Source organism: Xenopus tropicalis, chromosome 1 (genome assembly GCF_000004195.4).
Source record: "Xenopus tropicalis strain Nigerian chromosome 1, UCB_Xtro_10.0, whole genome shotgun sequence".
Classification (NCBI taxonomy): domain Eukaryota; kingdom Metazoa; phylum Chordata; class Amphibia; order Anura; family Pipidae; genus Xenopus; species Xenopus tropicalis.
In genome coordinates, this window is record NC_030677.2 from 106,189,420 (window position 1) to 106,202,262 (window position 12,843).

At 36.1% G+C, this 12,843-nt stretch overlaps 1 protein-coding gene across 2 annotated transcripts in view; it reads left to right on the forward strand.

The window, feature by feature from the left end:
• Positions 1–12,843, forward strand: part of ssbp4 (single stranded DNA binding protein 4) — a 234,939-nt gene that overhangs the window by 33,787 nt on the left and 188,309 nt on the right. For both annotated transcript variants that reach the window (XM_012953833.3, XM_002940660.4), the window contains exon 2: positions 12,152–12,224. In XM_012953833.3, coding sequence (XP_012809287.1) covers positions 12,152–12,224 — 73 coding nt within the window. The remainder of the gene's footprint in view (positions 1–12,151; positions 12,225–12,843) is intronic.

Here is a 12,843-nt window from a genome sequence, read left to right on the forward strand (position 1 = left end):
CAGTGAATGGGTAAAGTCCACAATCAGATATTCCCGGCTACTGTTCCTTTGTGATCTCTTTGGCTGCACAGAATATTTCCACCAACACAAGCAACATTAAATATAGCTCTGAGCCACAGGAGACAGCTTTAGATGGCAATTTGCCTTCCACGAATTGAATGCATAGGGTGTAAATATGGCTCTTGATTTTCTAATCCTCACAGAAAAATACAAACGGAAGTGCCATTATATTTTTAGCCATTTCTGCATCTGTATGGCTCTGTTTTTTTAGAGATTGAAAGTAGATTTAAATAAAATCCTGTAAACTTCTGTTTAACACTTGTATGCCCAGCATATTGTCAATTTTTGTGCATATCAGTTTCTCATTGAACTTCCTTTTCAGAATTAAATTAATAATACACCTGTGAAAAATAATTGGCAAATTTAATGTTGTTTTTCTTTTGCTTTTTTCACTAATCTAGTCATCTACCATGACTACACCCAGTTACTCTTAGCCATATCCTCATTTTACTCCAAACGCATCTGTAGGTCCTCACATCAACTATTGCTTCAATGTTCAATGCACTAATGCAAACTTATTGAGGTGTTGTAGTTAAAGAACAGGTTTTGGGCAGTAGGTTGAACTTCTGTATGTCATGTATTTCTTCTTCTGGACTGTCACACAGATTTGAAAGGAAAAAGGCTTTAAATGGTACCTATGCCATCCCTATATCGAACCATCCTATACTATGCCAGGAAAGTAATAATACTGAATTGGATGGGCACCAAGGCACCTTCTACGAAAACATGGCAAACCCTCATTAATGCAGCCCTACCTTCTATTAGACTCACCTATGAAACCCGAGGGTGCCCCTTGAAATTCGAGAGAATCTGGTCACCATGGCTGGAGTTAAATCCTGGCATACCCAATGAGACATGAAGGTCTCACCCAACCATCTCACACATTTAGCAGGCATAGCTACGTTAACTCGGTGTAATATACTTACTGTGACATTCATTGTAACAGTGTTATATCATACAATATTGTACTGTTCACCTTCTGTAAGCCAAACCTCTGTATAAAGATACCTGTACTAAATATGTAACAGCACTGTGGTAAAGCTATGTACCCCCGTTGCTCCCCTTCCCTTCCCCCCCCCTTCCTTCCCTATTTTTGTGTTAAAAAACAATAAAAATAAAACTTTAAAATAAAAAAAAAAAATGGTACCTATGCCATGAAAAATGTTGGGGGGTAACAGTAGACTTTTTTTGCAGAAAATGCCCATAGCCAATTCTGAGACAATTCAGCAACATCTCCAGGGAGCTGCATCTCCCACGTGTCGTGGGACATGCAGCAGAATTTTGTCCAGGTTTCAGAATTCTGAAATCCAGACAGGCAATTCTGCCATACTGCCAAAATCACTCTACTGAGAGTGCAGCTGTTAGAGGTAGATATTCATTTATTAGCCCAACCTTATAAGACAATCAATTTGTAATAAATACTAAATCTTTTTTTTTTTTAATTATATATGATATTGATTTTTAGAATACACAAGGAGATAGAATAGTAAACAAAATAGGAAGCAATGTGAATATCCATTTACATACAAAAACGATGTATTTCAGTTAAAAGTATGTTTTTTAAGGTTTGAAAATATAGGAGAGGGAGAGGTTGACAGGAGGGGGAAATGCCCTTCTTAATATAGTTTTCACACGTATTAATATTTGTCTTGTGTTACCTCTTAATATGAATTTATTGTTCTGTTCCTCTACCTTTGCTAACTGTGCAAGTCTGGAGGATACATTGCTCAAAGAATCAATACTATGATTTAACAATGGTTGCATAACCTAAAATACCCAAAGTAAATTTTATCCATTATGTATCTTTATCAAGTGTTCTCAGCAAAAGCATACCCAGGTGAAACTCTAGAAGGTAGAAGATTAATGTTACATTATTGTGGAAGTCATTTTCAATTGACTTTATAAAGTAAGCCTTATTTCATTTAAATCTGAAAATGACCATAAAAGTAAATGTGTGTATGAAATATTTATGTCATTTGTTTTAGTTTTACATACTTTACATACAGTTGGATTGCTTACAAACATTAGGACTTCACTGTAATTAGCATACAGGAGAAATAAATCATTGCAAAAGCATATTAAATCTTCTGTGGGCCCCAGAGTTCTCTAAGGTTGCCAATTTGTATATTGGAATTGCAACTCTAGTGTAGATTGCTACATAAGATTTACAATTGCAGTAAAGCCCAAAATGCACACTCTAAAAAAAAATTCTGGTGCTGAATTTCCTGTGTAATCAGAGAAAAATCGATTCTTAGGATACAGACCACTCTTCAAAACTCTTTTCTATTCATTTTGCAGGAGCAGTTCTGCTCTCTGCACCTCATTCTAGATATAAATAATCTGGTGCAAGGTACAGAGCTAGCGTTGGTGGACTTGACAAGCCCTGTCCTAACTGCCTATCATAGAATAGACTGTAAGTACAGGATCTGGGTTGCCTCGGGTTAGTCTTGCAGATGGGTGTGCCTGTCTTTTGTGTGGGTCATAGGTCTCATACATAACAAGTTTTACCCCTTGAAAAAAAATTTTCCCAGTTTTTGCCAGTTGTGGTTAAGGCAGATGAGAAGTCAGGTTGCGGGTCCAAGTGGGTAAAATTGTGGATTGTGGGTCTGCTTCAGGTTTCGGTTTGAAAAATTGAACCCGAATAGGACTGTAGCATATAGTTCTAGTGTAAACTAGTTTTCTACTTGTGATTATCTCAAGCTTTCTCAAGATAAGAGGTATTCAGCATTCCCCTCATTCAAACAAAAGTTATCTAATACTTATTTTGGTTACACTGACTGACCATGTGCTTGAATAGAAATATCCATACAGCCAGAAATGCTAGGATTCCTAAAGGAATGAAGTTGGAACCCACTATAATACAGGGATCCAGTCCTTTATAGCTTTGCAAATTGGAGCACAGTCTTTTGATTATTATCCACAGTTTCCTTGTATAGCGAGAATGACACACATGCCAGAAACAGAAGCAGGGATTTCACTGTTGTTGAATTGCTGGCCAGTTCTGAAGCTCATTTCCTGGAGTGTCGCTTACAAAAACTGTTCCACGCCAGCATGTTTCCTTCCTAACTGTGTGCATATTGTAGCTGGAATAAAGTAAAAACTTGGCAATAACAGAGTTATTTTAGATTTTTTTTATTGCACTTTTTTGTTTTGTTTAATAATTGACAATGATTTGAATGTTTTTTTTTTTTCAAATGCAAGCCCGGAAATATTATATTTGGAGTTGTTTAAATCTTGCCTTAAAGTGATAAATCTTGGTAAAAAGAATAATCAGTATTATTATTGCTGTATGACCAATTTATAGCTCTAATAAATGTCTGGCAAATACATGTTTATACACTCACACATGCACAAAAGTTACTTTGCTTTGAGAACTACATATTTTAATTTACACAATTCAGTGGTCAGGTCATATTAAATTGCTTATATGTCTCCAATAGTGTTTGGCAAGCAAAACCAAGATGGCAGTCCTAAATGTAATTTACTATATTTGTTTCGATAGTTATTTTCTACAATTTCTCTACATAAGGCTAATAATAATTATGTATGCTAGTGTCTATGGAATACTAGATCTATGCCACAGTATCCTACCAAACTATGGGAACTACAGTAAAACCTTTTGTGGCTTTACTTAGTAAACAAATTAATACCAAGTTTTTTACGTTAAATAATTACTGCCAGAGATTTGTCAGGCATAACAGTGATATACTGGAAGAAGAAGATGTTTTATGACTATTAAGATCAGCCAGTAATGGGATTAAGGCAAAGTGAGCTGGACTGGATATTTTCTTTTTATAAGTAGCAATTCAACTGTATGTGTAACCAGCCAAAGTCAACAGCAGGAGTAAACAGTATAAATCACATGAAAGATGTGTTCTCTGGGTTAAGAGAAGGAACAATATGGATTGCTGTGACCACTGCATGGAATTGTAAACAAATATAGCCAGTGGCAGGGGTTAAATTGTATTTGTGAAGTGTTCTTACCAAAAGGGAATCTTACCTGACATCAGGGTCAAATATCAAGGAAAGCAGCTAAGCGGGAAAAAAACCGGGCCAATTTATCTAACAACACAGGCCTTCCTACACAATCCCTGCCAGATAAAGATTACTCTGGACTCTTTATTTCTAATGAAAGGATAAAGGAGGTCACTTCACCTAGTCTTATTGACCTTCGCAAATGGAACTTCTAGCAGGAAAACCAAGGCTGTCTGTTTCTTGTGTAATTGTTTTAAGGGCTATTTCTTAGGAAATGTTTTTTTAAATAAAGGGCAGACACATATTGGTAGGCATATTTAACTGCTGAAATACATTTACTGTGCGATGTGTGCTTATTATCATCATATGTCTATACTTTTTGAAGGTGTTCAATTACCATACAAGAGGAAACAACATTTTTATTCATAAATTTGTTGCAATGTGACACAAGCAACACCACTAAGGGGCACATTTATCAAAGTACGACAGGTACGAAATACTAAAATCACTAAATCACTAAAAATGCTGATCTTTATTTTGGGAATTCAGTGAATCCAGAATTAGATTTGGGAATCAACCAAGTCCTAGCAGGATTATTCACCTGAACTTTTAATGCTCTAGACAACTGAAAGCGGCAAGTTTTACAATTGAAACAATTTGTTCATTTATTCGCCCAAATTTTTTACGGAGGATTCAGTAAAAATAATGGATTGGTTCATCCACATTTTTAATAAAATAAATCATTTTGTTCAAAATAATAGCCTTAACATTCATATATATTTTTACATACAGGTACTTGCAGAAATGTGGTGTGACAGTATTTGCTGTCAGTAAACTTTTTCATTCAGGTATATATTTTTTCACAAAAACTTGACAAATACGGTCTTTAAAGGAGAAGGAAAGGCTAGTAAAGAGTTGATCTCAAGTTGCAGACATACCTTCAGTTTTCTCAATAGTGCCCTTATGTCTCCCCATATTTCACCTGTTCAGAAGATCAGAAGCCAAACAGAAAGAAAAAACGCTGAGCTGGGTAAAGAAAGTTCCCATAATGCCTCACTCCTGCACAGACACCCAGACCAAGTGAACATGCTCAGTTAGTAAGACTATGAGGGAGATTTACTAATCCATGAACAGTCCGAAGGTGTCCGAATGCGTTTTTTCGGTATTTTTGCGACTTTTTCGTAATGATCGGTCGCCGTCGCAACTTTTTTGTATATTTTACGCGACTTTTTCAGCGCGGCGCGAAAAAATCGGATTGGTTTTTCTGCCGTTTACAATCGCTCAATACGAAAAAATCGCGACAGCGTCGAAATAGTCGTGCAAAATACGATGGGACCTGTAATCCAAAATGCTCGGAACCTGGGGTTTTCCGGATAAGGGATCTTTCTGTAATTCGGATCTCCATAACTTAAGTCTGCTAAATATCATTTAAATATTTTATAAACCCAATAGGCTTGTTTGGCCACCAATAAGGATTAATTGTATCTTAGTTGGGATCAAGTACAAGGTACTGTTTTATTATTACAGGGAAAAAGGACATTTTTAAACATTTGAATTATTTGATTATAAAGGAGTTTATGGGCCATGGCCTTTCCGTAATTTGGAACTTTCTGGATAATGGGTTTCCGAATAAGGGATCCTATACCTGTACTCCTGATAAACCGTTCTGTGTGTGTGTCATGTGAATGTGACAGAGACCTTGGATAGAGTGTAAGCTCCGCTGTTAAAGGGACTGATGCAAATCTCTGTAAAAGGCTAAATGTGTCAGTACTATAAAGGATAACAATAATATATATTTTTATATTATGATTATGTTTTATTTATATAGCACTAACACACTACTTTTCACATAGAATGTAAAACTATTTTATTTGGTCGCTGCCCCTGTGTAGCTTTCAGTCTAATTTCCTTACCACCAGTTCTATAATATATTAATTGAAGTGTAAAATCCATAGAAACATAAGTATTTAACCTCCTGACCGCTAATGATGTGTGAGAATTCGTACGATTACATGAACTTCCATTTACTCTAAGAAGTTAAGGGCTTACATTAAACTATCAGTTATAGTATTCTGTTGATTAAGTTGCAGTTTTTTAAAGCTTTGTGATGAAAGTGCCCACATTCTTTTTGTCAACAGCTTGGGCTTTAAAATACAATTCTTTTTGATGAGTCTGATCCATTTGGTACCGGTGCAAAATAAACTAGACGGCGGGCAGTGTATGTATGTTCCTTATGCTGCCACTTGTACATCTTGCATATATGGCTTTGGTAGCCCTTTAAATATTTATGTGACCAGTATTTATGTGATCAGAGTGACCAGTTCACGGGAAAATTGGCACATCATGTTGTAGGACAGCTCTGATTGCATTTAGCCCTGCTTGCTCAATTTTTTTTGTGGCATGTCCCTACTCACCCAAAAATAGAACCCTGTATCTGGGATAGCCAATAGACCCAAACATCAACCAGCAACCAAATAAATTAATTAAAGAGTTAAATGTAGCTCAAGCATTTTGTTAATGGGAGCAGGCCCAGACTGCCATTCTGTGGATTTTGGCAAATGCCAGAGGCTGCTGTAAGATTCCATAGACTGTTACTATTTATTGGGCTGGTGAGGGGCTGTTTTGGTCTCTGTGTACTTGAAATGCCAGGGCCTATTTTCAATCCCAGTCCAAACCAGAATGGGGGCAGGGGAATGCTAATCTAAAGGCCAATACACCTGTTTTTTCAACATAAATTAAAAAAATGGGATTGTGCTGAACATACTTTTTGCCTTTTGTTTTAATTATAAAATGATTATTGTTTTTTTTATTCCTTGCACTATAAAGGGCAAAATCTGAATTTGACAGTAATTTTTTTTTTTTTATTATAAGTGCAATTAAAACAAATCAGTGGTCTAATGAAAATGCTGTGTATAATGAGCTGCTCTTTATCACATATTCTAAGAACGATTCTAGCTTAGGGAAGAAAGGGGTTTGTTTATACAGAGGTATTATCGGTGGTTTGCTTACTTATGAATCTGAAGCAGCATGTGATTTTACTTTTAATCTTGCCCCTTTAGTACAAAAAAACATACAAAAAGCAAGTTCAGCACAATCCTATTTCAACACTGAGCTAATGTTGATAAAAGGGGGTGAAAAAAGGGGAGTATTAGGAGGAGGGTAATAGCAGATAGCAGCACTGATAAGGGTTGATTTTTGAGAACAGAACATCAGCCCGTATTAACTGCCAGATAGTCTGGAAATGATTAGAACCTGAGTGAGCATTATTGTAATGAAAGTAAATGACAAACAATATAATCTTTTGATGATTTTACAAAAGGAGAGATGTGTTTTTGATTGTGGGTGGCATTATCTGTAGTGAATATGGTAACTAAAATATTAACTATGTCATAGCAACAATTATTTGTGATATTTTGTTGTTACTTGTACTGCTTTTTGCAAATGATATTGAGAAGCTGCATCGTTTTTTTTCCCCGGTAGCAGGAAAGTTGCTACAATTTGCATAAAAAAGTTAATTAGTTAAATGTGAGCTTTTCACATACTTCATTAACCTCTGTTTAATGCCAAAGTTGGAGTTAATTGGCCAGGTGTCAAAAACCTGTATAAACTCTCAAAAAGATGAATGACTTCCCGTAGGGACATTCTGGTGTCACTGTATGAAGTAACTCTAGCTAAGGCTTTCTAGTTCAAGTGTCTTTCTACTAAACTTTATTATATGTGCACCATGTCAGTAAAATGTGCTGACTGACAGGCAAAAGATCATTTTGTAATTTTTTGAATGTAATATTGTTTAAATATGTATATGCTGTTAGACAATACAGTGCATTACTAACTGTTAAATACAGAATGCTCAGGACCTGGGTTTATTAGCTAAGCCCATGTACCTATCTGCCCAAGCTTCAGCTTTGCTTCCACATTATTCACCCAACTAGAGGTATAATTCTTAATGGGGTACTCCAACTTTTAGTTAACTCTTCTAGACAGTGATATTCTGAGACTATTTGCAACTGTTCTTCATTGATTATTTTTTTGTTTTTTGGATTGTTATGCTTTTTGTTCCGTTTGGTATTAAAGCAGGTATCTAGCAGCCAGTCAGTGGTTAGTACAGAACCAAATTAATAACTGTTTAGCTTCATGCATGTATAGTTCTCTGGCAACTGACACCAGTGACCCCCAACAAAGAGAATTTTCACTTGCAAGATGTAAAGAGCTACAGCTAATCCTACATAAAACCCTATGAGGATTCTAGAGTCCTAAAAAAGACTTGGCTGTATAGCCCAGCAACTTCTACATATTCTACTGTTAGTGGTAATATGTTCATTTTGTGTGCAATTTACCAATTATTTTGCTCCTTGACCATTAAGCATCTTACTTAAGATAGGCAATAAGGGATATTGATTCCATAATACATTAATGGCCAGCGTGCAATCCAATAGTTAATGTTTCTAATTATCATATTTGCTTTAGAAAGACTACTATAGCTTATATAATTAAGCTGCTGTGTAGTAATGGGAGAAGCCATCCAAGTTGAAATAGGTTTAAATGGCACATGTTATATAGCAGATAAAAGATACTCTTTAAAACACCACTGTATTCCACAGAGCTTATCTGTTATTTGCTGAAGCAAACACACCACTTTTACCATTGCAAATGTACATTATATTTTAAAGCACTTTAATAATTTTTTGGTGTTCCTTTTTCATAATTTCCCTGGTCTTCTTTCTTCTGGGAACAGGTTTTTGCAAAAAATATAAAGCTTGCCACCTAAAGCCTGCTAAGCTTCTTATTAGTAGCAAAAGCCAGTTAGTGGAAAATAATATGCATTCATGTTTTTTTTTTTTTTTTAAATAACATTAGGCAATAAAAAAAAGCAATCAGTTTCAGAAAATGAAAAATGAATTTATAGGTATTTTAGGTATGACAAATACATTTATCCTAAAATTAATCTGTTTCTTTCCATTTAAAATCCCCAAACAGCTACCAGTAACATGGGCAACCCCAATGCTGGTGGCAGATGTAGAAAGTAATATGAAAGCCATTTTGTGGTGGCATGGCTGCATTTCCTCCAGGGGTTGCAGGGCTGGTTTTCATATGTGAAAGCTTGGAATACCTGAATGTTCTCAAAAAAGCCAGTCAGTCACTTAAAGGAATGTTTTTCAGAGCACATATTTATTTTGGCTTATAGCAGTCATTCTACTGAACACTGACATCTACTAGCACAGCATCTTTGAATATTTAATTAGAGAATATTGCCTCTGAATAGATTTGTAAATGTGAAGCAATGGAGCATGGGCTTTGCTTCCATGCCCATGGGGAAAAGTTCTCATTCTGCCCTAAAAATTTTAAGTTGTCTTACTATTCAGGTCCATACCAAACACTATTGGAGCAAAACTACAACACTATGTAGTGAATGAGCTTATTTTATATACTAGTTGGTTAGGTGCTATTAGCAATATTGTAGGCTCCTCATAAAGGATACATTTTTGGTAAAAATGTGCAAATTATAGGATTATAGCAAAATTCTTCTTCTTATGTATTATTAAAAATAGCCTAGGTTGGCTTATGTGGGGGTTCTTTTTCTGTATTCAAGTGTACATGGTGACTGTTTACAGGTATTGCATCTGGTATCCAAATCCTGCTACGAATCCTATAAGGAAAAGAGATGTGAGTGGTTGTATTGTAATATATTTCCGCTGTACTGTAAGCTGCATCTAATGGACAGTCTCCCAGTGAGACTATTACAGAAATGAACTGCTCTTCCTTCTTGTATTAGCCCTTAATGCTTGCAAAACTGGGTTAATTGAGATGAAAACACTTTGCTGATGTATTGCTTTTTTCATAAACCCCTTCAGTTCCAGAGGAGCGCTGAAGAGGCTTCCCACCTACTTCTCTATAATGCACCAAATTGTCTGCCAAACAATAAGCTCTCCCTTACCTGTTTTCAAAATTCTGCTGATAATAACACAGAATGAAAGCAACTGGGTGCATTCTTGCTTTTGCAGTATAACTTTATTTGCACATGAAACACAGCTTAGCACAAATGGGATACTATCATGAAATGAATGTATCCTTATTTGCACCTATTCACATATATCCTTTAGGGCTGTGGCACACGGGGAGATTAGTCGCCCCCGAAATGCCATCCCACCGGCGAAAATGTAAGTCGCCAGTGGGATGGCATACGCGCCTGCCGAAATTTCGGGAAATGTATGTTTTACATTTTTATCGATGGGATGGGGAGATTAGTCGCCCCTGAAAAGGGAGATATGTCGTGGGTCTCCCCATGTGCCGCAGCCCTTACAGTAATATAAACAGGGATTTTATTCCTATAGAAAAATTACTAGAAAATCTGGATTCTGGACTTCTTAGGATATGATAATGGAGTGTGGAAGCCCCTATCTTTTTAAAGGTTTTTTTGTACTTGCTATATATTTAGGACTTTCTTACTACATTTTTTATTAAAATCTATGGTATCTGGATTTTGCCAAATTTTCTGCCTAAGCAATAGTGGGTTTAGGTTCAGATTCCCTTTATGTTAAACTATTCAAAAATAAAAAATGATCATATAGTTTGAATATATGCAGATTTATCCATATATACATACAAAACATAATTTGAAAGCTATTTTAAGATGCAGTATTATTTTCAAGTTCTGTGTAAACAGAATTACTAACAGTTAAACAAAAAGGAAGCTGAAATTCAGTTAGGGGTGCACCCCCCCCCCCCCCCCCCCCCCCCACACACAGTTCTCCAATTCACTAATAAATGCACTGGCCTGGACGTATACTGTTACTGATGTATACTGTATCCTTGCTGCGTCACATTTTCTTTCTATTTCCCAGTGATGCCTTAGGGTAAGCTTAGGGACACAGTACAGTAAACTTGGAAGAAGATAGGGTTGCCACCGGGCTGGTGACCACCCAGCTGGTAAATCACCAGCTAGAGCTGGTCTTGTAATTGCTGGTAAATTTGTAATTTCCTGTTTCCTAATTAACCCCCCACGCGGTACTTCTTTTTAAGTGCTTGGGATCTGTTTTGTTTTTTTTTATAACCAGGACCCTAATCCACCCATTCCTCATCCATGTGATGTTCCAAATCTGAAAAAAGTGGCATATTAGAAAAGGAAAGGGGTGAAATGGTGGCATGGCTGGCCATAAATGGGCATGACATGACTAGATTAGTGGTGTTGCTTGTTGTCTATTGGAAAACACAGCTTTGTTCACTTAAAGGGGATGTAAAATCATCAAGTCCACTTTTGAAAAAGGAACATATCTTCCATTTACTTTTATTAAAAAAAAGTTTTTATAAAAAAACATGATCTTCAGTTTCACCTTCACTCCACTAGCACAGACTACATGTTGCACAGATCTTTAGATGGTCAGATGCTGAAGTATTTAAAAAAAGATCACCCCTCCTTGTTTGTTACCAATGGATGCAGCATTTCTGCCCTTCAGGGCTTGAAAGGGGAGTGATCTTTTTGAAGAGGCACCACATCCCTTCATGTGTGCCTCAGTTTGGCTTTTAGAATTTGGCTTTGGTACTAATTTTAATTTTGACATTACTAACCCTTTTTTCCAGATGGTTTGTCATTGTAATTGTAATAATTGGCAGACTCAAGAGTAAACTACTTTTTAGTCCTTTTCTTAAGGCTATCTGTAAATTTGTAAGGCAAGGAAATCTGTCGCAGAGTGGTCAGAGAATGCAGCACCTGATATATAGGTCTGTCAGGGAATATGGAATCTTCCTTATGTAGATCATTTCTAATTGTATTTTAGCTTTAATATTAATCTTCTATCTAGCTTATGTTCCAGAGAAAGGAAGTTTTCTTCTACTGTGCACTAGAATTCCTGGAATAATTTATTGGACTGTCAAATCCTTCTTCTCCTTGAACGTCTGCTCTCTTACTTTAAACATGTAATGTAATTAATGTTGGTATCTCTAATGTCTTCCCAGTGGACATACTTGAAAAGAGTTGAAATGTTATGAGTTGAATCTTGAGCTGTATGCTGGATGCACCATAGGGAATGGATTTATATTCTATTCTTCAAACCTACAAATCTTTTTTTTTTTTACAGTGATGAAATATTTTTATTTTATCTTTCTGTTTCTTTTTCAGGTTAGCTTTATATGTGTATGAATATTTACTGCATGTAGGAGCTCAGAAATCTGCACAGACATTCCTGTCAGAGGTAAGGACCAACTACGTGTATTCAATTATTATTTTTTGTTTTGGCAAAAAGATATTAGCCCCAAAATGAGTGCTGGTAGGTTGGGTTTAGGTTGGGTTTTTTAACTCAAAAATGATATGTAGAAATATACAAAAATATTGGGTAGCACACAATATACATTTTCCTACCTTCACTACCTACCCTGCCACTTATAAATGGAGCACTATCAAGAGAGAAACCTGTATTCTATCCTAGGTAATCCATATAAAACTGGTGAGGAGGCATTATTTTTGTTGAAAATTTAATTCTTTGTAACAAAACCTCCCTTTACCATACTGTTGTGCATACAAATCAGATAAAGACCTAGTCGAAGCTTTGCTTGATATAAATATGCTGCTGTGTGGCCGCTTATCTGCCAGCATTGCTTTCGATTCAAATCCGTTAGCACATCATTGAACTTTATTTTAGTGGCACTAATCTTTTAGCAGTGCTTTAAGAAGCATAATATGACTTGTGGACCTCAGGGCTGACCTCAACCTCAGACCAAGATCCTTGGAATGGAACTGGTTTAAAACTTTGCTTTTATATTCTTACTGGTAGTAGGCAGATCAAAACTAATTACTGATCGGTTGATATAAGC